The sequence below is a fragment of the Bombina bombina genome, chromosome 2 (genome assembly GCF_027579735.1).
Source record: "Bombina bombina isolate aBomBom1 chromosome 2, aBomBom1.pri, whole genome shotgun sequence".
In the NCBI taxonomy this organism is placed as follows: Eukaryota; Metazoa; Chordata; class Amphibia; order Anura; family Bombinatoridae; genus Bombina; species Bombina bombina.
In genome coordinates this window covers 680,447,490-680,463,592 of record NC_069500.1, presented here as the reverse complement: position 1 = coordinate 680,463,592, position 16,103 = coordinate 680,447,490, and the positions used below count along the sequence as shown (strand labels likewise).

The 16,103-nt window shown below is 41.7% G+C and overlaps 1 protein-coding gene across 2 annotated transcripts in view; it reads left to right on the top strand.

The window, feature by feature from the left end:
* The window catches only part of SLC24A2 (solute carrier family 24 member 2), a 656,915-nt gene that overhangs the window by 275,629 nt on the left and 365,183 nt on the right, over positions 1-16,103 (top strand). The window contains exon 4 of one of the 2 annotated variants that reach the window (XM_053702654.1): positions 10,121-10,133. The exons of the other annotated variant lie outside the window; for it this stretch is intronic. Within the exon in view, the coding sequence (XP_053558629.1) occupies positions 10,121-10,133 (13 nt within the window). The remainder of the gene's footprint in view (positions 1-10,120; positions 10,134-16,103) is intronic. 2 annotated transcript variants of the gene reach the window in all.

The window sequence follows — 16,103 nt, the reverse complement described above, 5'->3', positions numbered from 1 at the left end:
CAAGTAAAGTCAGGGTTTGAATGAGGGACACTGTGTCAGTGAGTGTTTTAGGGGGAACACTGCTGTGTCCCGTCGAACAGTCCAAGGTGGGGTCAAATGCTAAGTTAAAGTCTCCTGCCAGAACAAGAGGTCCCTTCAGGTGAGAGAGTATATGACGTTTGAGTGTTTTCAGGAATTTGGTCTGTTTTGTGTTAGGAACATAAATGTTAGTCAGTGTTAACGGCCTGTTAAATAGTAAGCCAGTCACTATTATCCACCTACCTCCCGGGTCAGAGACAGTTTCTAGTAGTTGGAATGGTAAGTGTCTGTGGAACAGAATCCCCACCCCTCCTGTTTTCCTAGTATTATGGGAAAAGTATCCCACAGGGTAGTCTTTGTTAGAGAATAGAGGGGGGGAGTCCTTAGGGAAGTGGGTCTCCTGGACAAAGACTATGTCTGCTTTTATCTTTTTGAACCACGCCAGTGCTACGGAGCGCTTGGTGGGAGAGTTGAGCCCTTTAACGTTCTGTGTAACTATTGAGACTAATGGAGGCGCCATGATGTTCTGGGTAATCGGCAGTTTAAGATGTGTAACCTAAGTGTATGCAGGTGGGTGCTAACGTGTTCACTAAGGGGAATAGGAAGGGTAGTTCTTACCTGAAGCCGCAATTCCTCTCGAAGCGTACCGCCCCATGGAGACCAAATGGACAGGGTAAGAGTAGGGAAGAAAAGGGGGAAACAAAGGACAGATAGAAGTCTAAAAGAAGAAAACACAATAATTAATAATCCAGTTATAGACTGAACATCAATATGAAAACACCAAAAATTAAACAAACAGTGCATGAGTATTCTAACAGGAGTACTCATAGATAGAGTGGGGGGGAAAAAGTGGCTGCTACTACGTTTGGTAGCAGGCCGGTTATCTAATCACATTATTTTATAGGAACGTGAATTCTGGTAGGTCATCTAGAAATATGGGCAGCAATTGTAACAGGCCATATGGGAGGTTAATCTCACTTTTGACGGCTGAGATAATCAACAGACCTTAATAACCATATGTAGGGACTAAGTAGGGGGACAGTAAAACTGGGAGACTAATGTTACTGCTGTGAGTCTAGATGGCTAGGAACCAGTTGTTTATTCTAGGCATGTACAGTATGGCTAATGAAAAGCAGAAAGCATAACCGTACATTCTTTGCGTTAGTTAAATGTTTTTCAAGGGGATCAATCCGGGTTTGAGGATGGGTCTTTGGGCTGTGTTCTGTTTCGTTTGTGGCGTGAGACCTGAGTCCAGTCTTGTCGTCGTGTTCGCTGATCTTTAAGTGGGGGAGGCATGTCGGATATGGAGGGAAGAGTAGGGGGCCGAATGCCCAGTTGGGAGCAGAATGATTCCAGGTCTTCGGGGCTTCTGTAGATAGCAGAAACATTGTCCTTTACTACTCTGAGACAGAAAGGGAAGCCCCAACGGTATGGTATTTTTTGTTCTCTCAAAAGCAGTGTCAGGGGTTTAGCCTCCCTCCTCTTTGTTAAAGTCATTTGACTCAGGTCTGCAAAAAATTGTAAAGCATGTCCTTCAAAAGTAATAGGTGCTTGTTGTCTTGCTGCAGATAGGATATCCTCTTTGTCTTTATAATTAGTGAATTTCAGTATAATGTCCCGCGGGGGTGCGGGGTCTTTGGGCAGGGGTCTTAAGGCACGATGAAAACGGTCTAGCAGGTATTCCTTTCCCCTGACCTCTTGATTTTTGTTTCCCATGAGCTCATTAAACAGTTTCTGGAGAAAGGGCAGCAGGTCTGCAGCTTTAATAGATTCAGGGACTCCCCATATCCTGATATTGTGGCGTCTGCCTCTATTATCCAGGTCCTCAACCTGGTCTTGTAGTTGCTGAATAATATTGGAGTTGCAGGTTGAATGTTGTATTTGTTGGTCAAGTAGCCTGTCTGTGCTTTCTAGGCTTTCTTCCAGATTTGCAATTCTATTGCCTATTTCGCTAATTTCTTTTTTAACCTCAGTGAGGCTTGATTTAATCATTGAGCTCACTTGTGTTATGAAGTTGGAGAAATCTTCTTTAGAGGGGAGAGATAGTATATCTGCCTTAGTGAGAATATTGTCTTCTTCCAATGTTATGTCTGTCTCTGCCTGTGCAGGGGGAGATTGTGAAGGAGAAGAGGGAGTATGTGCAGTGGGGTTATCCATGGCCTTAAAGAAAGAGTGAACTTTAGGTGTAACTGCCCCAGTTCCCTTTAATGTTTTTTCAGTTCTGGGCCCTTTCCTAGTAGCCATGAGAAAGCAATGTTAAACAAGGTTTAGATGGAACTATCAGAGTCAGGCTAATGCCGGGTAGTGAGCTAGGTTGCTGCCCGCTGTGAGGGGATAAATCACTCCTGGTAAAAATGGAGAGGATTGAGACGAAGAGGGTCTTTGCAACTGTTATCTAGGTATCCACGTGGCCTAGTTATGGCGGTGATAACTGCCCAATATCATTGAGGTATTCACAGTGTCTTAGTTTGCGCTAAAATATGGTGTGTAACAGATTCATCTGTATATATTGTCACAGGGTTTCATACTCCTTTATGTAGCGGCTCTGTATGTATGGCTTTAAGTAGAAGCTCTGATTTACTCACTGCGGTGTCTGGAGCCGTTGGATTTTGCGGTCACGTATCGCCTTAGTGTCTGATCACAGTCTCCTGTATTCCGGTGGGGTGAGATGATGGTTAGTCAGCCGGGCAGGCCTGTGGTTTGAGAGTGTAGTGGCCTCCGGGTGTTTGTGTCGGGCCGCGTGGTCGGCCGCGCTGTGTTAGAAGTGCTGATCTTCTACGGTGCTGGCTGGAGTTTAAAACTTCTATTACTCGATCATTGATGTCAGCGGGTGTTCTGTAGCTAATAGACACTTATAGATAGATGTTCCTAAGCCATTAAAAGTGTAATAAAACCGGCCTCACACCGGAGCTCTTTCAGCTTGCGTCCATTTCTGAAGCAGGCTAGCTCCGCCCCCAAATTACAGCTCATTCTACTAGATCTGTGGCTTCCACCTGGGCCTTTAAAAATGAGGCCTCTGTTGAACAGATTTGCAAGGCCGCGACTTGGTCTTCGCTTCACACTTTTTCAACATTTTACAAATTTGATACTTTTGCTTCTTCGGAGGCTGTTTTTGGGAGAAAGGTTCTTCAGGCAGTGGTTCCTTCCGCTTAATCCCTGCCTTGTCCCTCCCATCATCAGTGTACTTTAGCTTTGGTATTGGTATCCCATAAGTAATGGATGATCCGTGGACTGGATACACTTAACAAGAGAAAACATAATTTATGCTTACCTGATAAATTTATTTCTCTTGTAGTGTATCCAGTCCACGGCCCGCCCTGTCATTTTAAGGCAGGTCTAAAATTTAATTAAACTACCGTCACCACTGCACCCTATGGTTTCTCATTTCTCTGTTTGTTTCGGTCGAATGACTGGATATGGCAGTTAGGGGAGGAGCTATATAGCAGCTCTGCTGTGGGTGATCCTCTTGCAACTTCCTGTTGGGAAGGAGAATATCCCATAAGTAATGGATGATCCGTGGAATGGATACACTACAAGAGAAATAAATTTATCAGGTAAGCATAAATTATGTTTTTGTCTTCTTCTGGCACCTTTTTCACCCTGATATTTCTCCTACTGTTTCCTTGTTCCCTCAGCAGAATGACTGGGGGGTGAGGGAAGTGGGGGAGGTATTTAAGCCTTTGGCTGTGGTGTCTTTGCCTCCTCCTGGTGGCCAGGTTCTGTATTTCCCACAAGTAATGAATGCAGCTGTGGACTCTCCCTGTATTGAAGGGAAGGAAATCATCTGGTAAGTCAAAATGTATGTTATTTCTGAGGTCCATGGAATTTCCTGTGAGTTAAAGGGCCATTAAATAGAGTCGAACAGCATATTCAATAAATGCATAATATAAGAGACAATGCAATATAACTGTGAATTTGAGGTGAACAGTATTTTTTTCAGACAAATTTCAAATATTCTATCCATTGCCCTGCTACCTCCATCATGTGACAGCCATCAGCGAATCACAGACTCATATACTTATAGACTGTAAACTCTTCCACATGCTCAGTAGCAGCTGGTGCCTCTGAAATTGTAGATGTAAAATGACTGTATACATTTTAAATAATGTAAGTTAACAAAGTTATGATCCTGGGTCTTTTTTTCTGTGCAAGGATGCAACCGTAAGAGCTCAAAAGTTTTGCTTGCGACCTGTAATACATATGCAACTGGGCACGTGATGGTAAAAGTTGAGCACAGATAAAACCCTCGCAGGAGCACAAATTTACACTTCACTAGTAGTCTAGCCTTATGTGTGAAACATAGCACTTTACTTATCACATGGCACAGCTCTTTAGTTGACTCCTCAAGCGAGATTAACGAGCAATCTGTCTGTTTTATGTTTTAATAAGTGTTGATAATGCCCTCGCTCGTTATTGTCAAGGGGGTTATATATTTTTCTTTTTTCAGAAGCAGTTATAAATGCAGTCAACTAATTCTGTAAACAGCAGATCATTATAGCACATGCGTGATCGCAAATTGAATGTTCTGTGTGAGCGCATGTTGAACCGAGAGAGGAATGGGCATATGCTATCAACATAACATAACCACCCACTCTGGGATACAGAAAAAATAAATTACACCAAGTAAGGGTGAAGGGAGGATTAGAAGATCAAGAAGGAAGTTTTTAGGTAAAAATAAGCTTTGTATACCATATTAGAATTAGTTAAAGCTATGTATAATATTAAAATAATATATATATATATATATATATATATACTGTATATATATGGACTGCTAATGTATAATGCATCGTATACTGTCCCTTTAAGCTTAAATATCAATGTCTGTATTTGGATATATATTATATATTGTATATTTTATATATGTGTTAAGTGTTATTTATTGTTATATTGTTACTGGCTAATATTATTTCCAAAGAGTTAACTGTATTAGATCTTTCCCCTTTTTGCTAACGTTATTACTCATATCTATTATACTTTCCGAATAATAGTTCTTTCGCAAAATACTTCTAATTTTCCCACCTTTAATCTTCAGCCATATTCAAAATTAATTTTTTCTTTGAGTAAACCTTGCCTCCTTATCATTGTTCTTGTATTGTCTCCCCAATATCAAATTGACCCATGTCATTTTGGAAAATAACAATTTGCATAAGTGCGCCAAATACAAGATACATTTTCTAATTCCTATTTTACTCATACACCCTCAGCATGATAGTCTCTTAACTGTGTACTGATCAGATGTCCTTTAAGTGTTTTCAGTTATGCCCAGTATGCCCTATTAATTTCTCTTCTCTTGGGGCAATATGGATCTAAGACTTGTCTGGCACATATTGTTATAGAACTGCAGAGTAAAATGAAACCATTATGAATGTCTATATTTCTCAGTTCAACCCACTCAGAGTTAGTCTGCATAACTTTACCACAATAATTCAAATTGACGTCTTATCTGTCATAATAATGAGTCCAGTATGATATTATAAGAGTGCTTAATTTACAGGAGGAGTCAGAAGGTTAATACTGCCAGTGTTATAATACATCAGATCTTAATCTCAAATCAGGATAAGTTAACCAACCTCTATGAACCTTCTGGCTCAACATTATATTATCCGTCAAATTTAAAGGATTCCAAAACTTTACTTTTTTGTCCACAACCTGACCATCAATTTCAAATCACTAACGTGTATAGTTCATCACTTACCTAATTTTACAGTACAACAATCTTTCAGAACACTATAAAATTAAATTTTATTTTTCTAAGATGACGTTTTTACAGCCAACCCTCTAATATGGGCCGGGCACAACCAAACTCTTTTTCCAATCATATTCCGATTTTGTACATATCATTAAGTGACGATTTTCTCACCAGGCGCATGGGCATTGCGATCCGTTATCTTGCGCATGCGCATATCCGATCCATGATACCACACTTACCCATTCAGTGGTATTGGAATTACGCATGCGCTTTTTGTAATATCAGAGTAATCATAATTTCCACAAAGTGCTATGTTTTATAAAAAGTAAGATAGATTATATATATATATTTAAATTAAATTTATATGTGTTTCATTCATAAATTTATAATTCATGCTCGTTATTGTTAGGGAGATTCTCGCAGTGCTCAGCTATTACCTGGTCTCTTCAGCGTATTGAGCATATAGTTAAATAAAAATCAATATGTGTTTCATTCATACGTTTTTCCTTTTTTACATAAATATAGAGTTAATGCTCGTTATTGTTAGGGAGGTTCTCTCAGCGATCCGCACTTACCTGCTCTATTCAGCGTATTCATCAGCTCTGTCTGATATCGATACAGCGGGCGTGCTGGTTTGCTTCTAATGACGTCAAGAATGACGTGGTCGGAATATCGCGCATGCGCAAAGCCTTAAAACGCAGCCATTTTCATAACCTGGGTTATCGTTCAGGACTGGATTATAGTAAAGAATCGCCGTCGGTGGGTTTGGAAATCATTCTATTTTCGAAACTGGATTGCTAAGAAAAGGTAAAAATTTGAAACACAATGCTAATTACAAAAATAATTAAAATATATAGATATTGAAATTGAAGATTACTTTTATTCTGGGTTTAGTGTCCCTTTAAGATTAAAAAGTGTTGGGATTCTGGAAAAAAAATGATGAGATATTTACCACCTATTTCAATTTAAATCTGTTAAAGGGACAGTCTAAACCAGAATTTCTCCAACATAGGTGTGTCCGGTCCACGGCGTCATCCTTACTTGTGGGATATTCTCTTCCCCAACAGGAAATGGCAAAGAGCCCAGCAAAGCTGGTCACATGATCCCTCCTAGGCTCCGCCTTCCCCAGTCATTCTCTTTGCCGTTGCACAGGCAACATCTCCACGGAGATGGCTCAGAGTTTTTTGGTGTTTAAATGTAGTTTTTATTCTTCTATCAAGAGTTTGTTATTTTGAAATAGTGCTGGTATGTACTATTTACTCTGAAACAGAAAAGAGATGAAGATTTCTTCTGTTAAGTGTGATCAGTCCACGGGTCATCATTACTTGTGGGATATTAACTGCTCCCCTACAGGAAGTGCAAGAGGATTCACCCAGCAGAGTTGCTATATAGCTCCTCCCCTCTACGTCACCTCCAGTCATTCTCTTGCACCCAACGACTAGATAGGATGTGTGAGAGGACTATGGTGATATATTTAGTTTTTATATCTTCAATCAAAAGTTTGTTGTTTTATAATAGCACCGGAGTGTGTTATTCCTTCTCTGGTAGAATTTGAAGAAGAATCTACCTGAGTTTTTTTCTATGATTTTAGCCGGAGTAGTTAAGATCATATTGCTGTTTCTCGGCCATCTGAGGAGAGGCAAACTTCAGATCAGGGGACAGCAGGCAGATTAATCTGCAAAGAGGTATGTAGCAGCTTATTATTTTCTGACATGGAATTGATGAGAAAATCCTGCCATACCGTTATAATGTAAACCCAGCCTTGAATGCAGTAGATGTAGCTGATATCAGGCTGTCATGTATGTATATTTTATACTTCTCTGGTTTTTAGACTGTATACATAGACTTAACCTAATTTGCAGGGACTTGCAATAGGTTTTAAATGACAATTAATTATTGAGGTAAAACGTTTTTTTGCTGGCATGTAAAAACGTTTTTTTCTCTGAGGTACTGGGTGAAAAAATGTTTTGGGCACTATTTTTCCACTTGGCAATAGTTTTGATTTAAATTAGAGCAGTTCACTGATCCCTCTCACTGTTATGTGTGTGGGGGAGGGGCCATTTTGGTGCTTTCACTATGCATCAGAAAAAACTCAGTCAGAGATTTATTTTCTTCCTGCATGATCCGGTTCATCTCTACAGAGTTCAGGGATCTCCAAAGCCTTTTTTGAGGGAAGTAATCATTACAGCAGAGCTGTGCTGATTGTATTGACTGTGATAAAAAAAAACAAAAAAAAAAACGTTTATTTGTGTATTTTTTTTTCTGCTGCCTGGGTTAGTTATCATTTGCTGAGGGGAACAATCCTTTGCTAAAACTGTATATTCTGACAAAGATTGATGCTATAACTTAATTATTTTAACTGTTATAATATTTTTCTGTGCTTCTTAAAGGCACAGTTCGTTTTCATATTATTTGTAAATTACTTTGTAAAGTATTTCCAAGTTGCTGTTTATTTGCTAGTGTGTTAAACATGTCTGATTCAGAGGAATATCTCTGTGCTATATGTGTTAATGCCAAAGTGGAGCCCAATAGAAATTTATGTACTAAATGTATTGATGCTATTTTAAAAAACAGTCAATCTGTACAAATTGAACATATTTCACCAAACAACGAGGGGAGAGTTATGCCGACTAACTCGCCTCACGTGTCAGTACCTGCATCTCCCGCTCAGGAGGTGCGTGATATTGTAGCGCCGAGTACATCTGGGCGGCCATTACAAATCACATTACAAGATATGGCTACTGTTATGACTGAAGTTTTGGCTAAACTACCAGAACTAAGAGGTAAACGTGATCACTCTGGGGTGAGAACAGAGTGCGCTGATAATGCAAGGGCCATGTCTGATACTGCGTCACAGTTTGCAGAACGTGAAGACGGAGAGCTTCATTCTGTGGGTGACGGTTCTGATCCAAATAAACTGGACTCAGACATTTCAAATTTTAAATTTAAGCTTGAGAACCTCCGTGTGTTACTAGGGGAGGTATTAGCGGCTCTGAATGATTGTAACACAGTTGCAATCCCAGAAAAAATGTGTAGGTTGGATAAATATTTTGCGGTACCGACGAGTACTGACGTTTTTCCTATACCTAAGAGACTTACTGACATTGTTACTAAGGAGTGGGATAGACCCGGTGTGCCTTTCTCATCCCCTCCTATATTTAGAAAAATGTTTCCAATAGACGCCGCCACACGGGATTTATGGCAAATGGTCCCTAAGGTGGAGGGAGCAGTTTCTACTTTAGCTAAGCGTACCACTATCCCAGTGGAGGATAGCTGTGCTTTTTCAGATCCAATGGATAAAAAATTAGAGGGTTACCTTAAGAAAATGTTTGTTCAACAAGGATTTATATTGCAACCTCTTGCATGTATTGCGCCTGTCACGGCTGCAGCAGCATTTTGGTTTGAGTCTCTGGAAGAGACACTTCAATCATCCACACTAGATGACATCACACACAAACTTAAATTCCTTAAGTTAGCTAATTCATTTATTTCAGATGCCGTAGTACATTTAACTAAACTTGCGGCTAAAAATTCAGGATTCGCCATTCAGGCACGCAGAGCTCTGTGGCTGAAATCCTGGTCAGCTGATGTTACGTCTAAATCTAAATTGCTTAATATTCCTTTCAAAGGGCAGACCTTATTCGGGCCCGGCTTGAAAGAGATTATTGCTGACATTACAGGAGGTAAAGGTCATGCCCTGCCTCAGGACAAGGCCAAAGCCAAGGCTAGACAGTCCAATTTTCGTTCCTTTCGTAATTTCAAAGCAGGAGCAGCATCAACTTCCTCTGCACCAAAACAGGAAGGAGCTGTTGCTCGCTACAGACAAGGCTGGAAACCTAACCAGTCCTGGAACAGGGGCAAACAGGCCAGAAAACCTGCTGCTGCCCCTAAGACAGCATGAATTGAGGGCCCCCGATCCGGGACCGGATCTAGTGGGGGGCAGACTTTCCCTCTTCGCCCAGGCTTGGGCAAGAGATGTTCAGGATCCCTGGGCGTTAGAGATCATATCTCAGGGATACCTTCTGGACTTCAAATCCTCTCCCCCAAGAGGGAGATTTCATCTGTCAAGGTTGTCAACAAACCTAACAAAGAAGGAAGCGTTTCTACGCTGCGTACAAGATCTTTTATTAATGGGAGTGATCCATCCAGTTCCGCGGTTGGAACAAGGACAAGGGTTTTACTCAAATCTGTTTGTAGTTCCCAAAAAAGAGGGAACCTTCAGGCCAATCTTGGATTTAAAGATCCTAAACAAATTCCTAAGAGTTCCATCGTTCAAGATGGAAACTATTCGAACAATTTTGCCCATGATCCAAGAGGGTCAGTACATGACCACAGTGGATTTAAAGGATGCTTACCTTCACATACCGATTCATAGAAGTCATTACCGGTATCTAAGGTTTGCCTTTTTAGACAGGCATTACCAGTTTGTAGCTCTTCCATTCGGACTGGCTACGGCTCCAAGAATCTTCACAAAGGTTCTGGGCACTCTTCTGGCGGTACTAAGACCGCGAGGAATTTCAGTAGCTCCGTACTTAGACGACATACTGATACAAGCTTCAAGCTTTCAAACTGCCAAATCTCATACAGAGATAGTACTGGCATTTCTAAGGTCGCATGGATGGAAAGTGAACGAAGAGAAAAGTTCTCTCTTTCCACTCACAAGAGTTCCCTTCCTGGGGACTCTGATAGATTCTGTAGAAATGAAGATTTACCTGACAGAGGACAGGTTAACAAAACTTCAAAATGCATGCCGTGTCCTTCATTCCATTCAACACTCTAAATCTGAATCAAGAGACCAGAAATTCTCTTCTATGGTGGCTTTATCGGCCACATCTGTCCAGGGGAATGCCATTCAGCAGGCCAGACTGGTCAATTGTAACAACAGACGCCAGCCTACTAGGTTGGGGCGCTGTCTGGAATTCTCTGAAGGCTCAGGGACTATGGAATCAGGAGGAGAGTCTTCTTCCAATAAACATTCTGGAATTGAGAGCAGTCCTCAATGCTCTTCTGGCTGGGCCCCAGTTAACAACTCGGGGGTTCATCAGGTTCCAGTCGGACAACATCACGACTGTAGCTTATATCAACCATCAGGGAGGGACAAGAAGCTCCCTAGCAATGATGGAAGTATCGAAGATAATTCGCTGGGCAGAGTCTCACTCTTGCCACCTGTCTGCAATCCACATCCCGGGAGTGGAGAACTGGGAGGCGGATTTCTTAAGTCGTCAGACTTTTCATCCGGGGGAGTGGGAACTTCATCCAGAGGTCTTTGCCCAAATACTTCGACGTTGGGGCAAACCAGAGATAGATCTCATGGCGTCTCGACAGAACGCCAAGCTTCCGCGCTACGGGTCCAGATCCAGGGATCCGGGAGCGGTCCTGATAGATGCCTTGACAGCACCATGGACCTTCAGGATGGCTTATGTGTTTCCACCTTTCCCGATGCTTCCTCGATTGATTGCCAGAATCAAACAGGAGAAAGCATCAGTGATTCTAATAGCGCCTGCATGGCCACGCAGGACTTGGTATGCAGATCTGGTGGACATGTCATTCTGTCCACCTTGGTCGTTACCTCTGAAACAGGACCTTCTGTTTCAGGGTCCTTTCAAACATCAAAATCTAACTTCTCTGAAGCTGACTGCTTGGAAATTGAACGCTTGATCTTATCAAAGCGTGGTTTTTCTGAGTCAGTTATTGATACCTTAATACAGGCTAGGAAGCCTGTTACCAGAAAGATTTACCATAAAATATGGCGTAAATACCTATATTGGTGCGAATCCAAAGGTTACTCTTGGAGTAAGGTTAGGATTCCTAGGATATTGTCTTTTCTACAAGAAGGTTTAGAAAAGGGGTTATCCGCTAGTTCCTTAAAGGGACAGATCTCAGCTCTGTCCATTCTGTTACACAAGCGTCTGTCAGAAGTTCCAGACGTTCAGGCTTTTTGTCAGGCTTTGGCCAGGATTAAACCTGTGTTTAAAGCTGTGGCTCCACCATGGAGTTTAAACCTTGTTCTTAACGTTTTACAGGGTGTTCCGTTTGAACCCCTTCATTCCATTGATATAAAGTTGTTATCTTGGAAAGTTCTATTTTTAATGGCTATTTCCTCGGCTCGAAGAGTCTCTGAGTTATCAGCCTTACATTGTGATTCTCCTTATTTGATTTTTCACTCGGATAAGGTAGTTCTGCGTACTAAACCTGGGTTCTTACCTAAGGTAGTCACTAACAGGAATATCAATCAGGTGATTGTTGTTCCATCCTTGTGCCCAAATCCTTCTTCGAGGAAGGAACGTCTTTTGCACAATCTGGATGTAGTTCGTGCCCTTAAATTTTATTTACAGGCAACTAAAGATTTTCGACAAACGTCTTCCCTGTTTGTCGTTTACTCTGGTCAGAGGAGAGGTCAAAAAGCTTCTGCTACCTCTCTCTCTTTTTGGCTTCGTAGCATAATTCGTTTAGCTTATGAGACTGCTGGACAGCAGCCTCCTGAAAGAATTACAGCTCATTCCACTAGAGCTGTGGCTTCCACTTGGGCCTTTAAGAATGAGGCCTCTGTTGAACAGATTTGCAAGGCTGCAACTTGGTCTTCGCTTCATACTTTTTCCAAATTTTACAAATTTGACACTTTTGCTTCCTCGGAGGCTATTTTTGGGAGAAAGGTTCTTCAGGCAGTGGTTCCTTCTGTATAAAGAGCCTGCCTATCCCTCCCGTCATCCGTGTACTTTTGCTTTGGTATTGGTATCCCACAAGTAATGATGACCCGTGGACTGATCACACTTAACAGAAGAAAACATAATTTATGCTTACCTGATAAATTCCTTTCTTCTGTAGTGTGATCAGTCCACGGCCCGCCCTGTTTTTTAAGGCAGGTAAATATTTTTTAAATTATACTCCAGTCACCACTACACCCTTGGCTTCTCCTTTCTCGTTGGTCCTTGGTCGAATGACTGGAGGTGACGTAGAGGGGAGGAGCTATATAGCAACTCTGCTGGGTGAATCCTCTTGCACTTCCTGTAGGGGAGCAGTTAATATCCCACAAGTAATGATGACCCGTGGACTGATCACACTACAGAAGAAAGGAATTTATCAGGTAAGCATAAATTATGTTTTCTGTTTGTAAGAGGAAAATGATTTTAGCAACCGTTACTAAAATCGATGGCTGTTTCCACACAGGACTGTTGAGAGGAATTAACTTCAGTTGGGGGAAACAGTGAGCAGACTTTGGCTGCTTGAGGTATGACACATTTCTAACAAGACTTGGTAATGCTGGAAGCTGTCATTTTCCCTATGGGATCCGGTAAGCCATTTTCTTAATTTTCAATATAAGAATAAAAGGGCTTCACAAGGGCTTTAAAGACTGGTAGACATTTTTCTGGGCCAAAACGATTACTTTATAAGCATATTTAATGGTTTATAACTTTGGAGAGTTATTTTAATCTTGGGAATTTTATTAAAAAAAACGGCAGGCACTGTATTGGACACCTTTTTCACTGGGGGCCTTTTCTAGTCATAGGCAGAGCCTCATTTTCGCGCCACTAATGCGCAGTTGTTTTTGAGAAGCAAGGCATGCAGATGCATGTGTAAGGAGCTCAGATCCACTGAAAAAGCTTATTGAAGGCGTCATTTGGTATCGTATTCCCCTTTGGGCTTGGTTGGGTCTCAGCAAAACAGATACCAGGGACTGTATAGGGGTTAAATGTAAAAACGGCTCCGGTTCCATTATTTTAAGAGTTAAAGCTTTCAAATTTGGTGTGCAATACTTTTAAGGCTTTATGACACTGTGGTGAAATTTTGGTGAATTTTGAACATTTCCTTCATACTTTTGCGTATATTCAGTAAAAAAGTGTGTTCAGTTTAAAATTTAAAGAGACAGTAACGGTTTTATTTTAAAACGTTTTTTGTGCTTTGTTATCAAGTTTATGCCTATTAACATGTCTGAACTATCAGATAGACAATGTTCTGTATGTTCGGAAGCCAAGGTTCCTCTCCATTTAAATATATGTGATGAATGTGACAAACAAAGTAGGGACAATGATGCCACTGATAATAATGTTGCCCAAAATGATTCCTTAAGTGAGGGGAGTAAGCATGGTACTGCATCATCTCCTTCTATGTCTACACCAGTCTTGCCCACTCAGGAGGTCCCTAGTGAATCTAGTGCGCCAATCCTCCTTACTATGCAACAATTAACGGCTGTTATGGATAATTCTATTAAAAACATTTTAGCCAAAATGCCCACTTATCAGCGAAAGCGCGACTGCTCTGTTTTAGATACTGAAGAGCATGAGGACGCTGATGATAATGGTTCTGACATGTCCTTACACCAGTCTGAAGGGGCTAGGGAGGTTTTGTCTGAGGGAGAAATTTCAGATTCAGGAAAAATTTCTCAACAAGCTGAACCTGACGTTATTACATTTAAATTTAAATTGGAACATCTCCGCGCTCTGCTTAAGGAGGTGTTATCTACTCTGGATGATTGTGACAATTTGGTCATTCCAGAGAAATTATGTAAGATGGACAGGTTCCTAGAGGTCCCGGTGCCCCCCGAAGCTTTTCCTATACCCAAGCGGGTGGCGGACATTGTAAATAAAGAATGGGAAAGGCCCGGCATACCTTTTGTCCCTCCCCCTATTTTTAAGAAATTATTTCCTATGGTCGACCCCAGGAAGGACTTATGGCAGACAGTCCCCAAGGTCGAGGGGGCGGTTTCTACTCTAAACAAACGCACCACTATCCCTATAGAAGATAGTTGTGCTTTCAAAGATCCTATGGATAAAAAATTAGAGGGTTTGCTTAAAAAGATGTTTGTTCAGCAAGGTTACCTTCTACAACCAATTTCATGCATTGTTCCTGTCACTACAGCAGCGTGTTTCTGGTTCGAGGAACTAGAAAAGTCGCTCAATCAAGCATCCTCTTATGAGGTGGTTATGGACAGAGTTCAAGTACTTAAGTTGGCTAACTCTTTTACCTTAGACGCCACTTTGCAATTAGCTAGATTAGCGGCGAAAAATTCAGGTTTTGCTATTGTGGCGCGCAGAGCGCTTTGGCTGAAGTCTTGGTCAGCGGATGTGTCCTCCAAGAACAGATTGCTTAACATCCCTTTCAAGGGGAAAACGCTGTTTGGCCCTGACTTGAAAGAGATTATTTCAGACATCACTGGGGGAAAGGGCCACGCCCTTCCTCAGGATAGGTCTTTTAAGGCTAAAAATAAAACAAATTTTCGTCCCTTTCGCAGAAACGGACCAGCCTCAAATTCTACATCCTCTAAGCAAGAGGGTAATTCTTCTCAAACCAAGCCAGCCTGGAGACCGATGCAAGGCTGGAACAAAGGTAAGCAGGCCAAGAAGCCCGCTACCGCTACCAAGACAGCATGAGATGCTGGCCCCCGATCCGGGACCGGATCTGGTGGGGGGCAGACTCTCTCTCTTCGCTCAGGCTTGGGCAAGAGATGTTCAGGATCCTTGGGCGCTAGAAATAGTTTCTCAAGGTTATCTCCTGGAATTCAAGGAACTACCCCCAAGGGGAAGGTTCCACAGGTCTCAATTGTCTTCAGACCAAATAAAAAGACAGGCATTCTTACATTGTGTAGAAGACCTGTTAAAAATGGGAGTGATTCATCCTGTTCCATTAGGAGAACAAGGGATGGGGTTTTACTCCAATCTGTTCATAGTTCCCAAAAAAGAGGGAACATTCAGGCCAATTTTGGATCTCAAGATCCTAAACAAATTTCTCAAGGTCCCATCGTTCAAGATGGAAACCATTCGGACAATTCTTCCTACCATCCAGGAAGGTCAATTCATGACCACGGTGGATTTAAAGGATGCGTATCTACATATTCCTATCCACAAGGAACATCATCGGTTCCTAAGATTCGCCTTTCTGGACAAGCATTACCAGTTTGTGGCACTTCCCTTCGGACTAGCCACTGCTCCAAGAATTTTCACAAAGGTACTAGGGTCCCTTCTAGCGGTGCTAAGGCCAAGGGGCATTGCAGTAGTACCCTACTTGGACGACATACTGATTCAAGCGTCGTCTCTACCACAAGCAAAGGCTCATACGGACATTGTCCTAGCCTTTCTCAGATCTCACGGGTGGAAAGTGAACGTAGAAAAAAGTTCTCTATTCCCGTCAACAAGAGTTCCCTTCTTGGGAACAATAATAGACTCCTTGGAAATGAAGATTTTTCTGACAGAAGCCAGAAAATCAAAACTTCTAAGCTCTTGTCAAGTACTTCATTCTGTTCTTCTTCCTTCCATAGCGCAGTGCATGGAAGTAATAGGTTTGATGGTTGCGGCAATGGACATAGTTCCTTTTGCGCGAATTCATCTAAGACCATTACAACTGTGCATGCTCAGACAGTGGAATGGGGATTATACAGATTTGTCCCCGACGATCCAAG